The 23977-nt window shown below is 42.9% G+C and overlaps 3 protein-coding genes across 5 annotated transcripts in view; 1 reads left to right on the top strand and 2 right to left on the bottom strand.

Moving 5' to 3' along the window:
* sytl5 (synaptotagmin-like 5) overlaps window positions 1-10424 on the bottom strand; it is a 39811-nt gene extending 29387 nt beyond the window's left edge. For all 3 annotated transcript variants that reach the window (XM_062402869.1, XM_062402871.1, XM_062402870.1), the window contains exon 1: window positions 10299-10424. The gene's annotated coding sequence lies outside the window, so the exon portion shown is untranslated. The remainder of the gene's footprint in view (window positions 1-10298) is intronic.
* Window positions 10425-12168: 1744 nt separating this feature from the next.
* LOC133967446 (dynein light chain Tctex-type 3-like) lies at window positions 12169-14760 on the top strand. The gene is made up of 5 exons (XM_062402884.1): window positions 12169-12304; window positions 13028-13069; window positions 13168-13291; window positions 13408-13485; window positions 14024-14760. The coding sequence occupies exons 1-5, from the start codon at window positions 12278-12280 to the stop codon at window positions 14092-14094; spliced, it is 342 nt and encodes a 113-aa protein (XP_062258868.1). The 5' UTR covers window positions 12169-12277; the 3' UTR covers window positions 14095-14760.
* A 147-nt stretch (window positions 14761-14907) lies between these two features.
* xk (X-linked Kx blood group (McLeod syndrome)) lies at window positions 14908-23304 on the bottom strand. Its single transcript, XM_062402883.1, has 3 exons — window positions 22959-23304; window positions 18224-18486; window positions 14908-16958 (listed from the first exon to the last, which is right to left on the bottom strand). The coding sequence occupies exons 1-3, from the start codon at window positions 23201-23203 to the stop codon at window positions 16021-16023; spliced, it is 1446 nt and encodes a 481-aa protein (XP_062258867.1). The 5' UTR covers window positions 23204-23304; the 3' UTR covers window positions 14908-16020.
* Window positions 23305-23977: the final 673 nt, after the last annotated feature.

Below are 23977 nucleotides of genomic sequence, written 5' to 3'. Positions count from 1 at the left end.
TAAAAGTCATCGCATGTTGATGAAGCGACGGACTCGACACTGGAGGAATATAAATATCTCAGGATGATAAAGAGGAGCCATACATGTCATAAACATATACGAAGATGTAAACTGGGAAAGACAAAGAGATTGGACAGCTTTCGGTCTCCTGGCTTTGGCCTCCTGTATGCTCTCCTCAGGCGCTTCCCCTAAACAGGATGTTCCAGAAATGTTCCTGTTGTTGGGAACACATCTGACCGAGACAATCTCCCACAGTGTTTTTTCATTTTTCATTTTTCACTCCATCTACTCGAGTCAGAGCTCCTCTCCACGATAAGATATGTTTCTACTAGAAGATGCTATGAATAACATTTCCACTGCTATTCCACGACTATTGGATATTATAGCTAATGCAGAATATGAATAGCATCAAAGCTCCGACCCCGTGGCTCCTCACAATGAGACAGCAAGCTCAGGCCCAGTGGGAGGCTGGAGTGACAATTGACTGACATTCCCCTCTGGCAGCACGAGCAGATCATGGATGAATTAAATAGAGTGAGAACTGTACGGATGACCAACAGCGCAGCCAGTCCACAGACTTAACGAAAATAAGTACCTCTTCACGGCAGGACTTAAATTTGTTCTCAAGTGTTGGTCGATTTATTTAAGTAAATAATATTTCCTCCACTAGTATCAGGGTTGTTTTCCAGAACACATGCATCACTCGAAGCACTGCCCTTGCAGCCATCGTGCACATGTCACTACCACCGTAACATTACAGCTCTCCGAGGAGCTGCTGTCAGTAATGACCTATCAGACCTGCACGCCTCCACAGTTTCCTGTGGGGCTCGATGGAGCAGAAAACAGGGAAAACAACCAACAGAGTTGGTGCCTCTAAAAAAACCTTATCCACACCCTCCCTGTCAGTTGTCCTCTCTTATTTCCGCAGCAGTCCTCCCTCCACTTTCTGCTCGTCTACTCTAACCTTCACTGGACTCAGTCTCCTTATCTGAACGCTGCGGATTGGCCTCACAATGATGGGTTGTTTGTGCCATTTCATCCCCTAATTAAGAGGAAACGGAAGCGTGGCCTCCAACTGCTGCAAGCAGACCGGCAGCTAAGGCACAGAGCCGGAGACTGAGCATGGATGACTGCTTTAGTTGATTGTGTTGAGCAGCTGGGTGTGACTCATGGAATAAAAGCAGAGGAGATCAGCACTTTAAGGGGAAAAGGAATCAGCCAGATATAACAGGCACTCAGCCATGACTTCAATGCAGGTTAAATGTTCTGACCTTGAAATCTCTGATTTTCAGTCACGGCACATCTAAGAATGAGGCTTAATGCGACTAAAGCAAAGTTCAAGACTTTCCTCCTCCTTATTTAGCCGATAACGTTCAGAGCAATCATTGTGTGATCACAGTGGCAAAGCAGATTTTTCCTGAATACTTTTCACTTTCATCTGATTGACTTCTGTGAGGGAAATTACACAAGGGTCAGGTTTATTTATTTCAACACTTTCATTCGTAAAAAAACTATGACGTTCCTCCCTTGTTGACTACAAAACGTACTCCCGTTAAAAACTAACCTAATATGATGAAATCGAATTACAAAGACAAGGAAAAAGGCCTTAGATCATTTCCTGACCTATGACGGCTCAAGCCGGTGAAGCATGACGAAAAGCCTGTGTGCAGTGCAGAGAATAAGAAGACTAATCAGAGCTCAGTCCAACTGAGCATCAAACTAATGAAGCTTATATTCAACTTAAATTCAAGTTTGGTGCCTAAACACGAGTCTACAGCCGAGTTCAGCACAGCAGCGATTCCAGCTGAAAAATGACATCATGCTAACATGATGATGTTGAGCAGGCACACATTAAACACATTCGATCATCTTAGCAATTGTTTTTCAGCGCTAATGCTAAATTAGCACAGTAGCCCATTTGCCCCTTTTGTTGTGTTGCAGCTTGTAACCAAGGGAAATTGGATATGAGAAGATTATAGCAACTCTTGAATGCTGAATTACAGAAGTGTTAATGGAACAAAGTTGTTGACACTGACATTAATAATCTTTCTACTCGGTTGCTTGTAAATATGGTGTAAACATCATGACATGACACTTACCCCAACCCCCCGCTGGGTCCCTGTATTGTGTGACTCCCTGCCTGTGAAGAAGTTATCAGGCTATTTTGTCTGGACAAAAGTGGAGAACCAATCACAACCCATCATTTGTACCATCTCTGCAGGCAGGGCGCCAGCATCGTTAAAGAGCATCGAGAGCCTCTTTACTGTAAAGTGTGTCATGTTCAAATTAAGTCGAGGGCAGGAAAACAAAGAGCCTGGCATACAATGTGCTGCATATTATTCATTCATTGTATCCGCAGCCGCTTCACTGACAACATTTCAACCTCTTTGCATGAACCTGATGATGCCAGTGAATGAAAATGATAAATACAGCAATTCTCTTATGAAATGACACAGACACAACTCAATAATTATCCACCTCTGTCTCTTTTCTTATGTCTCTGTTTCTAGAAAATAATGAACAAGACTCCAACGCATACTGCATATTCAATTATTCGAGACGGATGATAAAATGATAACAATTATTTTCGCAATATAATTTTCCTTAATAGATATAACAAATGTGTAATAAAAGTTCAACAGAACTAATTTCTATGTAATGATTGGATACGATAACCTGCTATTAAGACAATTAAAAAGACAAAAAGAAGGTTTTACTTAATTTTGCTCCTGTACATTTAGATTTTAAAATCATTTAACGTATTTTTATTGTTCCGCCACGAATTTGAGAAAAGATGTTAGCAGGGGCTTATCATGAGCAAATATTAAAGCCAAAATTTAAAATCTACATTAATAAACAAGCAAAACCCAACCTTTAAACTTGAGGGAAATAATGATAATTATTATATCTTCCCCATCTGCACCCTGTATAAATCAGTTTGTTTGCTACTTGATTATTCTGTGGAGCTGCAGTGAAAACGGTCCAGATTTCAAGCCACAATCTGCCGTCAACGCCAAAAGTCTGGCACCGGTCAGGTTTAGGATGCAAACTGTGAGACAGCTCGAGTGCCGGCAGTCTGGTTGTAACACAAACACACACGCACAACTACACGCTTACTGGAGAATGTCTGAAATCTCTTGCCTTAGCGAAACAAAAATGACCATTTAATTTTTCATTTCTAGCGCACCTTCTGCAAAAAAAAGGGAAAACGTATATATTTAAGAAACTCTACAAGGAATTATCAGAAGATAAATCTAGGATTTTTTTCCACTTTTGGTTTTCAGCCTCACGTGTTCAATACTTCTCTGCACGAGCACTTAAAGAACAACGATAAGAGGTTTCCAGATTGAGGTTGGAATTATTAACCCACTTTCAGTTTGGCCTCTTCTGCTGCTGCGGCTTCTTCTTCACAGAGACACAGAGAGCTCCCTCTCTTTTCACCAACATGTCTGAATATTTCATAGCCCTCCCTTCCTGTTTAGCCGCCGCTCGCCTAACACGTTTCATTGCGCATCATCTTCGCAAGGCACGGCTAATTAGGTGTGCATGTGTTCAGTGCAGAGTTAGCGTTAATCTGAGTGTAACGTGGAAAGCACGTGTAATCTGATGCCGAGTGGGTGCAAATGGATTGTGATTTACATTTTTTTAGATCAGTCCTTGTGTCATTTTTGCTTTAACATATTAAGGAGACAGATGCACAATGAAATGCAGCGTTTGGAGGACGGATGGGTGTCTGAGCTGACCGACACTGGAGGAGGGATCGATGGATTAACATCTTTCACCAAAGAGAAAACAGTTTCAGACAGGTGGTACTTAAATCCTCCAGCTCGAAAAGCTCAGCCTGCATTTATCTACAGTATCAAGTCAAAAAACAGAATCACAAATTAGACTCTATTCCAGACAATGAGGTCACTGGACCTTTGAATGCTGAAATACTGTGTATTCAGTTCATCTTTTAGTCCATGTGACAACAGGTCACAATATGAAGATATTCTCTAAAGACAAACTTGACATATTCTAGACAGGAGGCCAAAAACATGTTCAGTAAAGCCAACATGACTTTGACCTCTGACCACCCAAATCCAATCAGTTTATCGGTGAGTCTAAGTGAATATTTGTGCCACATTTGAACAGATTTTTTCAAGACGTTCTTAAGTCAAAAAGGGATTTGTGAGGTCACCACAAAATTTACCATTGACTACGAATTTTTGTACTAAATTGTAAGAAATCCTTCCAAGGCGTTCTTGAGATATCGTGTTCACAAGAATGGGACGTAAGGACAGACAGACAAGCTTAAAAAACATAATGCCTGTTGCCAGTGACCAGACTTGTTAAGACCAGATGTTCTGCAACCAGTTTGGTGGAGGAGGTCTTGACCAGCTTGCCAACACAAAGCTTGTACTTGTAATGTAATTAGTCTTTAAAGCTCTGTTTACCAAAACCACCAGACACAAAAACAGTTTCTTCCCCCTCGCCGTCTCACTTCTGAACAGCTAACCCACTGTGGCACTGTGTATTAACTCTGGATCCTTATAATGACCACTGTACAGTTACTCCCGAAATTATATGATATTATATATAATATATATTATAATTATATTTAATCATGTTTACTTATTTCACCCTCACTGAAAAATTGTAATATGCACACCTGCACTTCTTTTCTTAGATCGTCGCACTGTTCGGACTGTTGTATTGTTTTGTTTTGCTTTTTTTTGTTTTGTTATGTTTGTTTTGATATGTGTATTCTTTGTAAGTAACTGAGAGCCACTTTACCGAGTCAAATTCCCTGTTTGTGCAAACTTACTTGGCCAATAAACCTGATTCTGATTCAGATTCTGATCACCAAACAATTAACAATATCAGTTTTTCCAGGTTAGAAACATGTTATTAGAAGGCAATACCACAACCTTCAGCTCTGACTGCCATGGGCACAGAAAACACAGCAGATGTGTGTACCAACATTCAGCCCAGGACGTATTGACACTCCAGATAGCTCTTACAATCAGGTGCACGATGAAACTTAACTCCCCGAGGAAATAAAACGACAACCTAGAGGTGCGCAAATGAATGCCCTCCTCTTGTGATCCAACTCCGGTGAAGGGAAAACAGAGAGAGCAAGATATGGTAAGAGAAGTCAAGGACTAAAGCAGCAGAGGCCAATTTGACTTCTATCAGGAAATCCTGCTGAAACCGATGATTAATACTTATTACGACACTGGGAATTACCCTTTAATCCTCCACCTGTGGGTCTCCACCTATAATGACATCATAAATCCATCTGAGCTTCTACCTTGCCCTTGATAAGGGCGATCGCTTTGACCTGATGAAGAACAAAACATCGTCTATTTCCTCAGCAGAAGATAAACAGCGTATGAGCTGTTCACACGCAATGCAGCTATTAGTTTTCATGCAGAGAAAGTAAGATTAACACAACGCTGTCATATGTCTATATACTAACCATTGCTAACAATTTCCCCCCATGTTTTGAGTCCTCATGCTAAGCTAAGCTAAACTAACTAAAAGCTGTTTATAGCTTCATATTCAGTTGTATCAATCCTCTCGTCTCACTTGAAGCAGAAAGCAATTACACATTTCACAAACTGTCAAATTGTTCCTTAAACTTTGCATTACGCATTTCATCTCCTTTCAATAATATCAATATATAAATCACTATTTATATTATATATCTTAAAAAGATATAATATAAAACACATACATACATTTTTTTCAGCATCTTTTGCAAATTTTATTACAATCGTCCAACAGATTTGAGAGAATGAATCTTAACTAAAGTGCCACTTTAGCTTTCAAACACATCACAGCCCTGAAGCAAATTATAAAACATACACTCCAATCTATTCATGTTGTTTTGTCAACCGGCAGTTAATGGTTTTCAGATTTTTAAATGAATATTATGTGAGCAAAATGAAATTTGATGGAAGATTCTTTCATCTCGTTTTGAATCATGTTCACTGAACCTTCCCAGAGAAATGTTCATTAGTAAATAGCACTGTGGTTTCATTTCCCTCAATCCATTCCACCCGGTGATGCCATTACAATGGCCTTGATCAGCTCAAACACGTGTATTGACTCAACACCTTGATGTACACGACTTGCAAACAAGGAATCGAATTGCTGTCCGTGTTTGATGTACACTCAGCTGTGTTGACTTTTCCAAAACACTGGTCAAGATCCTGGTCCTGGGAAATAATCAAATAATCATGCAATGTGAACAGGGGGAGGGGGGGGTATTTTGAGCCTGCATGTGTGTCCAAGCCTTTGGCCTGATTTTCGATGTTGAAGTGTCCCATTTTCCATCACAGCCCTCAGAGGTTCAGTTCAGCATGAGCGGCACACAGCGCCCACAGAGGCATGTGTCCATCCACATTAGAGGTTTCGGTGCAGGGCGACACAGAAGCAGCGCTCCCTGACCGGCAATCTATTACTGAACTGAGTCATTCCTCTCAGCACTGCCTCCAAATTACATTCCTGCTTTTCAGATTTTTTTTTTCTTCTTCTTCTTCTTCTTTCCTCTCCTCCCACATCTGCGTGATTGAACGGGGGAACGCGATGTATCTCTGAGGCCGGGGCTATAGACTGCATACCAAACGGTTACGCAGCACACACAGGGGAGCCGTGGAGGAGAAGGGCATCAATGAGTGGGAGGGAGGGGAAACTCCGCACAGAACGGCGCCACGGATATCACTCAATGCAGCAGCACAGTCTGTTACAGCAGCTTACAGGGTTTTATGTGGATATGATATAATAACGCAGATTATCACATGCATTACAAAAGGCTTTAATAAGATAATCGTCAGTGTGGACGAGACGTGTGTGTAACTCCACGGTGCATGTCTGGTTAAAGCTCGTTGTTTGTTAGACAAGGGAGTGGGCAGTGTAAATAGGATTTATGTGAGCTACAAAGAGGATGCCAGCAGTTCTAGTCAACAGAAATAAACAAAAACAGTGAGATTGAGAAAAGTTCCCACACAGACATATTGCAGTGCTGTCGTTTGATCTTACCATCAGAATGTGTTCAAATAGTTTGTTTGTTGGGATTCAATGTATCTCTATTTTGGGATTTCCTGTCCACTCTTGAACTTAGCGTCTCATAATTGATCATAAATTGCAGAGGTGGCTGTCGGCCCTGTTGCCTCACGGCGAGAAGGCTCTGGGTTCCAATTCCGGTTCCTGGAGCCGTTTTCAGACATGAACTCTGGCAAATGTGTGGAAAGCTAAGTCCAGACATTCTCCAGAGGTCGCCTTTCACATAGGAACAACACAGGAGGAGGTTGTCGGGGTCAGACGTGTTCACAACAACAGCAAAATTACTAGAACATACAGTTGAGAGGTGGAACCTGCCTACAACCATGAAGTATTGATTCCCCTTTGAAAATCATGTATTTTTGTTCACAGCACATCAACACCAAACTCTGTTCTCAGCGTCGGAAGCTCAAATTTGATATTTATCCTATGATATTTGCAAACTTTGTAGCTTTTTCCAGTGACGCATCTATCACACGTGTTAGAAACATCACTGACGTCCTCCTTCTAAATCGGCCAGTTTGGTTGGCCTGTGGTGATGCTGGTAGCAGATTTCTCTCTGTAAAAGTGACCTGCAGTAATTAAGCTGCGGCAAATAAAGAACTGCTGCTGCACTCAGTCTGCAGCGGCCTGAAGCTGCACAAGGAGCTGTGCACCTGTTTATTCAAAGTTCAGGTGAAGCCAGAGAGGGGAGAATCTGCTTTTGTGAAGACGCCCGTTACTGAGATTGACAAAGTCAGAGCGCTGGTGGGATGTTTGTTCACAGTGTTTTCCTTCTTTGGACCCTTAACCAGACACATGCCAAGTGTCAGCTGATAAGATGAAACAATTTTGAGATATCCAAACAGACAGACTGAGATTTCTGGAATCATTCGACAGATGAAACACTTTGGTGAGACATTTTTTTTTTTTTTTAATGGCACGAAAAGGCCAGACTCTGACTTTTGGACAAATATGGTATTTATAGTCTAGTGTTGTGGTTTTTGTCGGACATTGCATATCCGTCTGGCACCCTGAGCTGCAGCCTGCGGAAATGCATAATAATGTGTGTCTTTGTGAATGTGCACACACACTCACGCACACGAGCACACACACACCTCCGCTCCGTCTTTGCCAGATCTTGGAGACGGCAGACCTCTAATGCTGTGTGACTGCACTCCCCCGGGGCTTTCTCTTTCTGCTCCACTGGATGAGCTCTGCTGCCTGCACATAGAGAAATCAGGGAATCCCTTCATTCTCCAGCTCTACTCCTCCTCTGCTCGCCCATTTATTCTCTCCTCCTCCAGCCTTGTGTGTGTGAGTGTGTGTGTGTGTGTGTGTGTGTGTGCAGTATTACTCAGTTATCATCAGGGAGCCATTCTCCCTCTGACAACGATAAAACAGCCTCAGCAGACGCAGCGTGTGTTTCTTAAAGCCGAATGAAGCAATTTGTGGCAAAGTCGTGACGACAAATTACTGTCGGCCGGAACAGCGATGTAACATTGGTCAGGGCTGGTCACAAATAAACCTTAAAGAGACGGCTCACTTACGTATTACAGCCACTTGCGGGGCCTCATAATGATACTAATTGTAATGAATGAACTCGTGGGTGTTGTTTTTTTACTCATTAGCACTAATGCTTTGTTTTAATTGGCAGCGGTCGGGAACACAGGGACTTTGTGTTTTCTGAGGGACGTCTGTCGAGGGAAGGATCGGGACACATATCGGCTTCTCAGGGCGATGTGAGGAGCCACATTGACCAGCGGCTGCCACGGAGCGACGGATCTAATCACCTCTTCCGTAAGTTGATGTGACCTTTTCCCGTCTTCACCCTCAGTAGCTGCTCAAGCTGCTTCGTTAAAAATGGGCAGACCTGATGCAGCGGATGAGACTAAAGCTCGAAGATCCCGAACACGCAATCACTATTAAATCAAGTAGTCGGTTCAAAACTTGATCTGCAAATTTCAATTGTGTGTCTTTGGGCTTTAAAAAGAGAAAAGCCAAACATTTCTCGGTTCAATCTCGATAAGAAGGACTTGCTTGGGACATTTGAAGCCCTTTTCAATATTTCTTTGGCATCTTGTGACCAGGAGCAATCGATAATGAGTCATATAGATTTGCTGCATCCCTAAATTGATTGATACAGAAACCAATGCAACTCCAACAACCCAATTATAATGTGCTTCCTGTCGGCATCATGTAATTCAGTAAACCAGACTCACACCTTATCGAAGCAGGACTTTAAATCCTGCTGATTTTCAAAATGCGCTCAGAGTGAGGGGGAATCAAACACCAGCTAATCTGAGCCGAAACTCCCCCACTGGATTGGTGTGAGGTCAGCATGTGGGGGCTGCCGGTGGACCTGAACGCCTCCCCAGTCCTGGAACCCCCACTGACCATGATGACAGGAACCAGCAGGTTATCATTTACATCCAGCTGATGTAGAACAATGAATCGTGAACATTAAAATGAGATTCCTCTTTATGCTCATTTTGGACGCTGCAGTTTTTGAATGTGTTCGCTTTCAATACAGATGTGTTTCTATCCTTTTTTTCCAGCCCGTTAATAATCAATGAGCGTTAAACTAAATAACAGGAAACTCTCTCCTCGGTGTCTGAGTGCTCTGCTGCATTTCTGTCACATTTCCCTGTCTCCAGTCATCCCTGAGGAGCTGTGGGATTTCCTGGTGATTCCACATTAAACACTAAACTAACATGGACAAGGTCATTATCAACTATCAACTATGAGGCACAAACATATTCTAGGAACATCAGAGCGATTAAAACGATTCTGAGACAGGAAATCTTTCACCAAACCAGGAGATAACATCATGCACACATCCTGTCTGTTCAAACTGCTGCCCTGCTTCTTCATGTGACATGGCAAGTGTCACATATTTCCACCTGAAGTGGATTTGTTTCCACAGACTATAGAATTGACCTGAGTTGACTGCCGGTTAGAACCCGGCGTCGAGACCACGAGCCAGGAGAAGCAGCTTCTTCTTCTTCTTTTGCTGCATTGCACCTGCACACACGCGCCTAACTTTGGCCGGTGAAGTGGCTCCGTCTGGTCCCACCGACATTAACGCTCCGAGGGTCGCGGTCGTGACGGTGGACACGCCGCCCCTTCCCACCCCCACAAGATCATTAAACAAGGCAAATAGAGACCCGTCCACCGGGAACAAGCGGAAGCGGCGGACCGTGTGTGCCATATGCCAGAGGAAGGCGCGGCGGGGCTCGGTGTCCCGGACCCGCGGAGCGGCGGGGTCTTACCTGGAGGCTGCGGGTTGGAGGGGGGAGCGCGGCAGGCAGGAGAGGAGCGAGTGTCCGGGGATCAGAGCCCGAGCGTCAGTGTATCGGTGCAGCGAGCACCGTCTGAAGACAGGGGACTACAGCCAGGGTTTTCCCGACAGGAGGGGGCGTGGTGTACGCGTGCATGAGTGTGCGTGTTTCTGCGTGTGTCTGTCTGTGTGTGTGTGTGTGTGTGTGTGTACGTGTGAATGTACTTGTACAGATATCTTTGGGAGAGCCATTTCGAGCCTTCAACCTGCAGAATGAGGACATTTTGGCCTGAGTGTTGAGGGTTGAGGGTTAATTAAAGGTTAGGCATTTAGTTTGGATGGTTAAGGTTAGGGTAAGGGGCTAGTACATGTATGATGCCAATAAATGTCCTCACTAAGATAGATGTACAAATGTATGTTTGTGTGTGTGCTCGGGTATTCCCACTGTTGCAGGGACCAAAATCTGTTTTAAAAAGTCATATTATGGAGACTTTTATTTCTCAAAATCAAGTCCTTGTGATGTGAATTAGTTAGAATTAGATTTAGGTTTACATTGGGTTTAAGTTAAGGTTAAAATAATAATAGGTTTAGATTAGGTTTAATTCGGGTTGGGCTGTCCTCACTAAGCTAGAAGTTACTGTTTTAATAAACATAAATATCCAGTTAAAGGGGGGATTCCGTCAAATCTCACCTCCCTGTTCTGCAAGTGCTGGACTCTATATGTTCTGGGGAACTCCCTGCTGTCTCTGCTGGTACATTATGTATTATGGATTTCCCCCTTTTTCCTCTATGAGCTCCTCTGGGAGTCTGTTTCTCTGCTGCAGAATTACGTCTTATGTAATCGTAGTGGATTTAGCTGGGGGAAGGAAACAGGACAGATGTGATGAGGAGAAACCCCCACAAATGAATACATGAATATTACAATAAGACAACATTATACCTGATCATTACAGCCTCTATATGCTTTCTAATAACCTGATTATGCGTGTTCTGTCGTTCTGTCCTTAACCATTACCCTATGTACTGAGCTTTTCTTTTATTGTGCCGCTCAGGGATTTATATGTATGCCCCTGTTTGATGAATGTTACACTCTGTGGGCTATTGCATGCTTCTGTGTTGCATGATAATGAGCATAATGATGCCCTGCACACTTTATCTTTACCAACATTAACATTCCCCTTTCTGCTCTGCTCTGTCCTATTTCAATTCCATGCCTATTTTTAGTGTGACTCTGTAACATCAGTCCAGGGACAACAGATACAGCACAACAGATTAGTGTGTTAGTTTGTTAAAAAATGTTGTACCATCCCTGATGGATAAAGCACTAAAGTAAATCTAGTCATGACCATCACTTCATTACAGGAACACAACCCACACAAAGAATACATGTGAGGTTATGTTTCACATGTTTAACATATGTAGAGATTTCACATGTAAGGGATTCACAGAAATGGTTCTCAGATATGTCATGTGTCCTCCCACACTCCAAGACATGAAGGATCTAGTTACCTGGAGACTCCAAATTGACAGTAGGTGTGAAAATGAGTGTGAAAGGTTGTCTCTATATGTAACCTGGGATTGGCTCCGGCTCACCTATAATATAAAACATATCGGGAACAATACTTTTTTGTGTGAGGATTTAGATATTTATACTGAGCATATAACATAAAGCATATAGCATATGACATTTAACTACCTGATTATACATGAAATAGGTTTAAGTCAGTAGAACTAACTACAACATTTAAATGCCATTTCTATATTTATTAATATCCAATAATATAATGTGACAGTAACAAGTATGGTGAAATGTGCGAACTCAGCCACAAGGGGGCAACATTACACCCCAGCTTCAGGAGGAGCGGACGCCTCTTTATCTGAGCTCGTTGAGTCTAAACCACCGGAAGTGCTAAGCGACAATAATCTGAACAACAGACAGGGAAGCAGGCGTTTGTGTCTGTGGTGGAAACGATGGAGGAATTTAATTCTGGAGATGAGGTGAAACTATTCTTTACTATTTCTCACTTTACGTAGCCTCAAAGCTGTCGCTGTCATTTACTCTCGAGGCGCTTTGGAGCTACTTAGCTTGTGTAAGCTAAAGCAGCTATGGCTGCAAATAACGGTGTTTCAGGCTGGGTGGGGTCAGATCATTCACATTTATACTAATAGCAGTATATTCTATAAATAAGCACGTTTATTTTACAATTTTCATACGTATTTATCATTTGTATTTCGTTTACCTATTTGAATCTTTTATTTTGCTTGAGAAATGTTTTAAAATACTTTTTCTGATTTTGAATCTTTTATTTTATTTTTTTATCTTAACACATCGTTTTAAATAATATGTTGGATTAAAACCACAAATGTGGTCAAATTGATATAATAATTGTTAAAAAATAAAGTGTTTGAATATGATGTGAGTCTAGTTTGTATTTAGCGTTCAGTTGTTGATTAGATTTCACTGTAAACATCCCGAGGTTTATTGTAGGCTAAACAATGCCTCGTTGCAGTTAGCTCTTTGGATAAGTTTATTTGATTTTATGTTAGTAATTGATTCAGGAAGCTGTAACTTTAAAGCACAGAATTCCCTCTTGTGTTTCCTCTTACGCTATATGTTAAAATCAAGCTTTTTAAAACGTGAAGTCAAACTCTTTCTGCTGAAAATGACTTGCTGCAAAAACTCAAATAGACTAACACCGATGTATTTCAATCATCCTGCAGGTTTTGTTCAATGCCGATGAGGCCACTCTCTCAGTTAAAGAGGTGAGTTTGAATCCCTGGAAATGTCAGTTAACTGTATTTCAGTGTAAATCCACTCTTTTGTGTGATGACGGTGTTTGTCTTCTGTGGTTTGGTCTCAGTGTATTGAAGGTGTCCTCGGAGGGACCGATTATAACCAGAATAAAGTGAACCAGTGGACGGCCGGTATAGTGGAGCACTCTCTGACACACCTTGTGAAACAGGGACGCTCGTTCAAATACATAGGTGAGCCCACTACCCGACCTCTCACATACAGTAACATGAGATGCTAACACATGACGGACCTCATGTTGTGTATGGAGGTAAACGTGTGACTGATATTGGTCTCTGTTTTTTTGCAGTAAACTGTACCATCATGCAGAAGAGCGGTGCTGGTCTCCACACGGCCAATTCCTGCTACTGGGACACTGCCACTGACGGTGAGACACAACCTACAATCAGAGCTGGTATCACATGCAATCGTTTAATACCAGTAACTATCTGACTTAGTTCCAGAATATACAATATCTTAATTCAGGAATAAATACATTTTTGACTACAAAACCCTTTTTTGTTTATTCAGAAAGAGAAAATCACAGTTGTCTTAAACACAGGCACCTTAAATTGGCAAAGTTATTAAAATATTTATGTTACATTTCAAACGTAACTGTCATCTATCTGATTGAAGATGGGTTGAACGAGATCTGGACTCTGATCAGGAATTCAGTGCCATCACCACAGTTTAGTCATCCTCATTAAAAAAATATAGTTAGGACTGGAATATGAAATCTTGCAGAATATTTTTTTTCCACTAACAAACATTTATTGGGTGCTATATCATGTTTATTAACAATTACCCGATCAGTGTTTTCTGCTCCAATATCTGTGTTTGAGTAATTCTGTTCAAATCATTCATGGGATAATGTAACTTAGAAATTTCTCTTTGACTTCAGTGTACTTTCTCGTGCTGTTTTTCAGGAAACTGCACAGTCAGGTGGGAGAACCGCACCATGTACTGTGTGGTCAGTGTGTTTGCTGTGGCGCTGTGATCGCGGCACAGGGCTTTGTCCTGCTCTTTCCTCTAGTGCAGTCGCACTGTGACCAAGAAACCAGGAAGATCTTCAGGTGGACGTCAACGGACAAGTGGCTTGTTTCTTCCCACAGGCAGGAAATGCGTAACGTCAAAATAAGAGTTGTGGTTTGTGAGACCACAGTCTGCATTTGGCGGACTCGTCTCCGAGAATAACTTGCAAAGTCATGGTCAGTGTTAGCCTCGTGGTTTTGTTTTAACACTAAATATTGTGATCCGTCAACTTTCAAATTGTCCCAATACTCTTTCCTTAAATGTAGACACCTGACTTGTCCTTATCCTTCATTACATTCCCAAACCGACAGGACTGAACAGTTGCTAGAGAAAAGTTTCCCATTTATTAAGATGAGAAGTTTTGATTGATACTGAATAACTTATGTAAAGTGTTTATGCCCGTCTGCATTTGTCTTCCTGATATTTATACTGGTCTGTAGCTGTGCAGGTAGGAGGGAGTTTATTTCAAGGATGGACTCGTTTAAATGATCCGTCCCAAAAAAACTAAGGCACTTTTCCCTCAGAAATTGTAATGTTTTACTGTATGTTGAGTTTATTGAAGCCGTTTGTGAATCAACCAATAACTGACCATGAACTGTGGATTCATTAAATGTATTCAGACAAACACAAACTGTTGCTATTATTCTTTCCCATCTTTCTTGAGCAGGCCATACATATTTTGGAGAGGGGACATTTTTTGTAACATGCAGTTTGGGCTTTTGTCCACTAGAGATCAGCATAGAGTGAGCTCATCTCATCCAAGAAAAAACAGTTCACATATAAATATATAAATTTATTAGATTTTTTTGTTCTTTTCTTTTTGAAGTATCATCTTTGAAATGCCAGAATTTGTTTCACAAGTTATTTCTCTTTTTGGCTTGTTCGTCTTAATTGTACAAATGTCAAGAGCATTCATGTGATTGGCGAGGTCGTCGGTCCTCTGCAGATACAATGCAAAAAGGAGCGCCAGGTCAAACAACACTGACGTTCCCTCAAACACAACTATACATGAAGGTGGAAAAAAAGAAATATACTTTGTTACAGATTTGTGCACTCAGTGTAAATGTTGTAACTGACGACAGACATACAGACGCAACTAAAGCATTTTACATCACAACAGCATTTGCTGCTCAGCGTTTGAATCAAAGCCACTTTTTTTTGTAAACGTGCAAGAAACATTACACTTAGATGTGCGTGCATTCACAGTAACGTGTTTGGTGATTAAACGGCCTCTTTAAAATCGGCAAAATGTGGAGATTCCTGTCTCAGTGACAAGCACAAATACAGAGGAAGCAGCACGTGGTTCTGATAAAGCTCTTATCAAGGAGTAAAAAAGCTGATTGCTCGCAGCCGCAAAAAAGAGCAGGAGGTCCAGAGAGATATACAACTGTTGAAAACAGACCCTCTACCCCCGGGAGAACAATGCACCTCACCCAGAGGCTCCACACATGCACACCTCCATGCCAAAGACATTTTAAATACAATCAATTCAAATGCAGGGCTCCTTGTGATCAGTAATGCAGCATATATAGTTTCCAAACCTAAGGAAAAGTAATGGCATCCATGGGTTTGTATTTGTAACAGGCTGCAGGATGACCGGTCAGGATGTCGGCTGATGAGATGGCCTTGCACCACCTCTGTGTTGTTTTCAAACAGATTAACACTAAGCATGTTTGCAGCCAGGACAGATCTCAAGTTAAGGACACGTTTGCTTCATGTAGAAGTAACCCACATGATAGAAAACACAGTTGGGATGAGTGAGATTAAGTTTGAAGGATTTAAAATGTAAACTCAACTCACAGGCGCATCCATGTGGCACTTAAAAGGTAGCTGAGGGTATGATAACTGTCAGAGTGGATGCTCTGAATGGCACCGTACACATCGTGATGCTCTAAGCATTGCAGGTGAGAGTGTGGCTGATGTCGCCATTGATTCCGCCTCCTACATTACTGCCCGTTTCATTGGGAATGTCACAGATTGTGTCGTCGAGCATGTCATAGGTTGTGTCATTAGGGGCGTCGCCTGTGGGCTCACTGGCCGAGTCTTGGGCTCCATCATCGGCCGGCTCCTGGCACGTGGAGGCCCTCGGCGGCTCCAAGGCGGCCTTTCCCATCGGCCTGTTCTGCGGTGAAGTGGAGTCGCACATGAGACACAGAAGCGCCGAGCAGTCCCACAGGCCCTGGGACATGTTGGAGGTGAAGAGCCTCCGACACGGATGACAGAACTGGTAGAAGACCAGCATGAAGGAGATGGCCATGGCGTAGGCGACCAGCAGCTGCAGCACCAGCAGCGGCGCGCAGATGAACTTGTAGAAGTCTGTTTTGTAGATGTACCACAGCAGAAGCAGCGAGGCGTTCTCCACAAAACGCAGCATGTAGTACACGGCCATGCGATACCAGTTCTGGGATTTATTGATGAGGTCGGGGTCGTTGAGTTTCACCTGCACGGCCGACCAGCAGAACATGTTGATGCCGGCGTAGAGGAAGGTGAGCATGCAAAGCACGATGGTGGTTCCCACCCTGGTCAGAGTCTTTTCTATATTCTCTGGGAACGGCGAGTGACTCTGCCAGAACAGGATCCAGGGGTAGAAGAAGAAAACAAGGAAGTTGAGCGCAACCACAGGCAGAACCCAGAGCTGCAGCACGGAGCTGAACAGCACCAGCACCACCACACGGGTGGCGATCTCGAAGCTCCTCCACATGAAGATGCACAGATACGCCATCGGCCGGATGTCCACTTCATAGTCGTCATATTTGATCTTAATGGCCAAGATGTTGCAGCGCAGTGCTCCGTACACAATGGACAGGAGGGAGATCACCATCAGTGTGCCTGACAGGGACAAACAGAGAAATACGAGGACGACATCAATTAAAGGAAAGAATCCCATGTTCTAGTCTTTTCCAGAAGTGAAAGTTGAGTTTCATTTTATGCAAGAAAGAAAATAGTTTGGAACCTTTTAAAGAGTCTTTACCCACATACATGTTATAAAGAGAATAAAGCTGCCAAGAAGATATACATATGCACAGTATGAAATATGCCTATTCAAAATAACACATCGTTAGTGAGAGGGACCTAAAACAGAACTAAAAACAGTTTGAGGTTTGAGAGTTATATTTATTTATACACACTAACATAACAGAAATTGGAAATGTTTTGTGTTTTGGATTTTCACAGAATCTGGTTCTCCTGTCTTTATTCAAAAATTCCTAAGGAAGAAATTAGTAGTTAACATACTGTAACTTTGGATGAGCTGTAGCTGTAGCCCAATTCTATCATCAGCCAAACTCTGGAGGAGGATAAATAGATTTCATCACGTGCACTGAAGGCACACAATGAAGGAATCTTCTACAGTGAATGGTAGGAGGGGTTACAGCAACCAACAATGTTGTAAATGCACAACAGTCAGTTTCGGTCACAAGGGGCGTCTCTCAATCAAAACAATAGATAGCAGCTTGTTGACGGTTTCCAGGTTGCTTTTGTGATCTCCTCCCCTCATTATAACAAACAGACTTTGGCAGACACAAAACTGACACGTGTGGAAAGAGAATATGACGACACTGAGACCTACCTTGATTAAATTAACAGATTTCTTAGGGATGGAACATTTCTGGAGGCATTTGGGTTGATTAAACTACACATCTCAACTCGTCTTAACGGTTTAATGCATACAAGTCACACATTAAACCTTTAGAGTACATATGGACACCTGACTGGTTCTAAGACAGTCGTGGCAAATTGCGAATGTACCCCGTCAAGGCCCTGAAGCTTTTGTTCATCACTTCCTGGTCGTTAAACCGGTGGGCGTGTAATAGAAGTGTCAGAGCCGCAGCTGCAGAGAACATTAAACTGGCCCACTGTATTTCTAACCTCTTGTGTTTGGCCCTAATGCAGAGAACAGATGCTGTGTGATCCCTTGAGTTAATCTCAGTGACAGAAACACTGGCAAACACACACATTCACACGGACTGACCCCTGATCTGAATCAATCTGATGAGAGAATCCCCAATATCAGATACAGGACGCAGCATTGATTAGGATGAACTGAAGCCTAATCAAAGGGTCCAGAGTCCCCCCCCCCCCCCCCCCCCCCTCACCTCTACCGATGGACACCCCCTGCTGCAGGACGCAGATGTAGAGCTGCAGGGTGAGCTGGGGCGCCGACCCCAGAAAGGCCTGGATGACAGAGGTGCGGGCGAAGGCTGCTCGGTGGGTAAACAGTTTGCCCTCCGCCTGCCCCACCTGCCGCTCCACCTCCTCAGACTGACCCCCGCGGGGGATCTGCTTCTTCCTGGTGATGCTGACATACGGCTCCTCCACTCGGCCCACGCTGCCATAGATACAGAACGCCTCCAGACACCTGCAGAGCAACAGCAGAACAGAGAGCATGAGGAGCGGCCGACCCTCTCTGACGTTTAGAGACACTCACTGAAGGGCTGCAGACACATTACAGAAACAAAATGATTCATTTTCACATTCAAACATCAACCTCATGACAGAATGAACATGCTCATGTTTAGGGGCCTGTGGTTTAGTTTAATTTGGTAGAACGTTTATTAAAAGTTGAAATCTTACCATGAAGTCAGATTAATGTGTTATCTAGATCACCCTGGGAACCGATGCTGCACCACTAACAAACCACAGCTATGTCTGAATGGAACATGGACTGTATGTACCATTCAGATTTTATTTATTTGAATCAACTCCAATAAATTGTACACACTCATTGCCGAAGTATGGAAATCTGAAAATGTGGAAAACACCCTAACTCACAATTTTTTTAGAAAATGAAAAAAAAAATCCTGGATCCACCTTCTTATCCAGATCTGTACCAAAAGGGTTCATGGTAATCCATCTTGTAGTTTTTGCGTTATCTTACTAAGCAACAGACAAACAACAAACAACAGCAGATGAAAACATAACCTCCTTGGTGAAGGTAACATGAACTACAGGGACAACCAGATCCTAAACTGTACTGATTGTTTTCTTGGGCACGTCAGAGACGCTACGAAATACAATGTAAGACTTAAAGAGTGGATTCGTACTTTCTCAAAACAACTCATGCTCTTGAACACTGATAGAATTATTCTTCACACAATCTACACCTTTCTAAATCAGGTCAGGCTCAAAAGTGACAGACTTTCAGTGTGAAACTCCATCTTACAGTTCGCATGTTGCAGCTGAGAGGACAGACGCAGTATTGTGTTACACTACATTTTTTGGTAACTCAGACTGCGAGGCCTCTTATTAGTTTTAGAGAACATTTAATTACGGTTCTGGATTAAATTCCGCATCTCTTTTTAACTGGAGTCACTTTAGAAGCAGAATCTGCTCATGGCCCGAATAGAGAAGAGGAATGATTTCAACACTCTACAGGAAAACATGAATAAGTGAAAACTGTTCAAAGACTGATCGGAAAACATATGTGTAGGTGGAGGTGAGCAGATTTTACTCAAGCACTTAGAAAACCTTCAGTACAGCTTCAGTCAAACGACTGTCATATACCCCATAAACAATCAGGTTTATTTCTAATGATAAATTACATAAGATGTGGGAAAATCTGGTCTCAAATTGATATCTATGTGTTATTATGAATAGCGGAAGATCTGTCAGAGACAGTGCGTCACAGTCGTCAGCTGACATCTTAAATGCAGATGTGGGCAAAGAGCCAGAGGTCGAAGCGGCGCCGAGTCGATAAAGAAGCACTTAAAACCAGCCAGGCAGGAGGTTTAATTCACAGTGGAACTGAGGGTCGGACTGATTATCACCGGACTCACACGCACACTGAAGGTTTAAAGAAAATGCCAAAGTCTCATTCAAGAAAGAAGTAATAAATATCAGACCCACACAGTTTTTAGTGAACGTGCTTATGTCTTTCCTGGTTTTTGAAAACGGACAGAGTTTGATCAAATTAAATAATCTTCACTCGGCAGAATCAATTTTTTTAATGCAATAAATAGATTATTACTAGAAGTCGCACACAGTGACAAAAACACACATACTCTTATTTTATGGCTTGTTTTAGTGTTTTCAGCTCTGCAGCTCACAGTTTGGTTCAGTCTCACGATTTTAAAAGTGCAGCAGCTGTTTTCAGAGACAAATATCTGAAAACTGACTGAACACAACCTCGGTTAGCGACAAACTGACACACACAGTGAAGCATTTATCAGCTGAGGAGACCGATTTTTCCATCAGTCCCAAAATCCAAGAGGTTGTAAGTGTAAACAATTGTTACCTCCACCGAGGAGGATACGTTTTTACCCGGGTCTGTTTGTTGTTTTATTTGTTTGCAGGACTACCCAAAAACTACAGAACTAATTTCAAACAAACATGGTGGAGGGATGAGCCCTGGGCCTGAAGTACCCATTACATTTGGATGCAGATTAAGAGGCAGGCAGATCCCCATTCGTTTTCCACTTTCTTTACTATGTTTTATGACAAATAAATAATTTTAAATTATCCGACCACTTCCTTTTTACTATTATACATCTACTATCAAAATTAGACTGTTGCACGAATGGATCTCAACTTGACACCCCTCTTACATAACAAACTAGTTGTGATGGCACAAAATAAGCTTGTACATTCACGTCATCAACCACGAAACTCAAATATCCAGAAGAGGTAACAATATGTGAAACACATTTTTCAGCTGAGGACAAATTCTAACGGTTTAAAGAGGCAGGAAAACATTTAATGATTTTTTTTGTGAAGCTGTTCCCAAGACTCAAAACACTCAACAGGCTAATTAAACTGCACTTGTGTTTATGAGCACAGCCAGGGAAGCATTAAGAGTTGCTGATTAAAACCTAATAAATAGAAGTTTTCAACCCAACAACATACAGTGTCATTCCTGCTTTGACACAAGACTAGAAGAACTCATGCCTGAGATACTCGACATGTTGTTTTTGGGCGGATGATACCGAGAAGAGGAAGTGAGGACATTCCCCTCTGTGGCTGTGCTGTCAGAGATAAGGCGCCAGCGGCGACATGTGCTATTCTTGGTTGAGCTCTTCACCGAGGGAAGATGTGGTGGTCCGAGAAATAGTCGTTCGAATGCACACGCCAGGGGGAAATGGGGGGGGGGGGGGGGGGGTGGGGGGGCAGGGTCACGTCCACAGAGGCCACAGCTGGGGAATCAACATACGCTGTGTGAGACGTCCGCTCTACTGGACGACCAAAGGAAATACTGTTTATATACAACAAAACAAAGGCTGAGTTGAATGTTGATACTCACAAGCTGACTTTAAAAAAAAATGACTTTAATAATTATTCAGATATCAATTCAAACTGTTATATTGAGCGATGCAGCAAGATTTCCTACAATTATCATATTGTGACAACATGTCTACAGAAGTTGTTGGGAACATTACTTTAAAACGGTTACAGCCTTGGGTAAATTCAACGGTAAAGATAAAATCCTGTGAGTAAAAGCTCAGAGGATTAAAAGGTAAATGGGCAAGTAATAATTCCTCCTCCGATTTGTTTTACTTTTGTCGTAACTACATACAAATTGACAAAGTGTCTGTTTACTTCTCATTTATAGGTATTATCATTCCTGTTGTGTGTGTCCTTTAGATTGATCAATTTACTGACCTCCTGACAAAACATAATGCAACTTGCTGCCACACAACAAACGCTTACATACCAAAGAAAAAACATTAGTGGATTATCATCAGATTGGTTGGATTACCATGTGTGTAAATGTCCTCAATGGTCATTTCAACTGTAATTATGTGTTTCCATTAGAGCCCCGATGAACAGCTATTCTAATGATTGATTAGTCTGCTTTCTCAATAATTCGATTGATTATTATAATTAAATGCAAAGTTAATGTCTTCAAGCTCCTCTAACCACACCCACAGATCAGCTTACTATAATGTTAGAAAAGATATTTCGAGACACTAAACTCATCAAATATTTATCCTTAGTTTGACAAATTAAAAAGAATAGATCATTTAAATAGTTGCTGATTGCTGTGCTTTCAATCCACTCCATGAATTTCTTAATGGGCCAACAGTTTCCACTCTAGTTTTCATGTTCCAGGGGTTGACTGGGTTCCCATGGGATTCCTGTGGTCATATCTCGAGCTGGTGTGTATGTTGGAATCAGTGTGAACCGCAGGATTAGGCTCTGATTCCTTTAGCAGAGGCAGATGGTCCAGCCAGACCAGGGCCGAGCTTACCCTGGGAAAGAACAGGCCTATTGGGCCTCTGCTCTGCTTGTGTGCATATGTTATAAAAGGTCCCTACATCCGAGCGCAGCAGCCACACTGATGGATGTGTGTCAGCCGCTGGATGTGCTCCAGCCTTCATGCCGAGTGATTTCATGAATAAATCAGCCCCAGCTCGGGCCTGTGAGATCACCACGAAGATGATCACACAGTGAGATGGAGGAGATCCCGCAGAGAGAGCTCTGACTGTGGGGGCCGAGCAGACTGTATGTGGAGCATATCAATGAGGAGTGGGAGCATTGATCAGCGTTTGATTCCGATGCCACAGATAGGCTGTCATTGTTCCGGCACGTGTGCAGCCATTCGGGGGGGGGGGGGGGGGCGAAAAGGCCAGATAACAAATGAAAACAACAGCATGTGGCTAACGCTTCGATCCCAGCGGCAGTAAGCAGCTTATGTATTGCAGAGGCCGGACATGTTTATAACGCGAGAAACCATCCGTGGAGTCGACACCTGTGCGTAATGACGCTGGTTTCATGGCCTGGTGCAGAGTAGATGAAGAACACTGTGGTTCCCTGTGTGTGTGTGTGTTTGTGTGTATGGGGGAGGGGGGTGTTGGGGCATTATAGACACACACAAGTAAACAAGTCCCCACTGACCTGACGATGGGTCCGAACTGCAGAATGTGCAGCAGCAGGATGAGCGGTCGGTCCCTGCCCAGGTCCCGGTGGATGAAGGTGAGGGTCAGCTGGACGAGCACGGACGGTAGGAGCGTGAAGAGGAGCGTGAGCCCCTGCCAGATCTGGTCTCCGGCGGAGCGGTACGTGGAGCTCAGGTACAGAGCCGCCGTGGTCTCGGCCGTGAACAGGGACACCGACACAAAGATGGAACTGGGGAGGCGCATCCTCGCTCACTCCGCCATCTGGGGAACGCGGCGCGCTGCTTCGCTCAGGGCCCGTTCATCCATCCCGCAGCCACAGCGCGCTCTCTCGTTCTCTGGCCACACTGGACGGGGGGGACTCGGGGGCACAAGCCGCCGCGGCAGCAGCAGGGAGGCTGGATGTTTTCACAGCCCGGTGTCGTCCCGGCGAGAGACTGCAGGGGGCGACAGAGGCGCCGCGCTCTCCTGTGCGCACCGCAGACGGTGACAGCGAGCGCCAGTCATGTTTACTAATTCATTTTTATATGGAGTTTTTAATATTGAGGAAATAATAATAACGATCTGCGTTTATACCCATATCATTTTCTTGGTATGAAATAAATACAATGTATTGTAATATAATGATATCAGTTGTACATTTTTATTCATTTGGTTTGTTTGGTGTTTTTTCCTCTATTCTGTCCCACACATGTCACTGTTTTATGTGATATTATGAAAACAAAGAAGAAGCTGGACATAAGACTTGTAGATGTTGATACAATACAACATATCAAGCTATTTAAATGAAGCAATAAACTGGAAAACCCTAAAAATTCAGATAACTTTTTCCTTGGTCCTGGTTTTTCTCAAATCCCAACCTTAAGGGACAGTTGTGACATGGATATTTCCATCCACAGCTTCTTAGATTCTACTATTATACACGTGCTGAGCTCTGATATTCTCAAACATCCGTCAACAATATGGTTGGACGCATCCTTAGCGGGGGAATCACAGGTGAGGGAGAACTTGTTTGTGTGC

The sequence above is a fragment of the Platichthys flesus genome, chromosome 13 (genome assembly GCF_949316205.1).
Source record: "Platichthys flesus chromosome 13, fPlaFle2.1, whole genome shotgun sequence".
In the NCBI taxonomy this organism is placed as follows: Eukaryota; Metazoa; Chordata; class Actinopteri; order Pleuronectiformes; family Pleuronectidae; genus Platichthys; species Platichthys flesus.
This window is presented reverse-complemented; position numbering and strand designations above follow the sequence as displayed.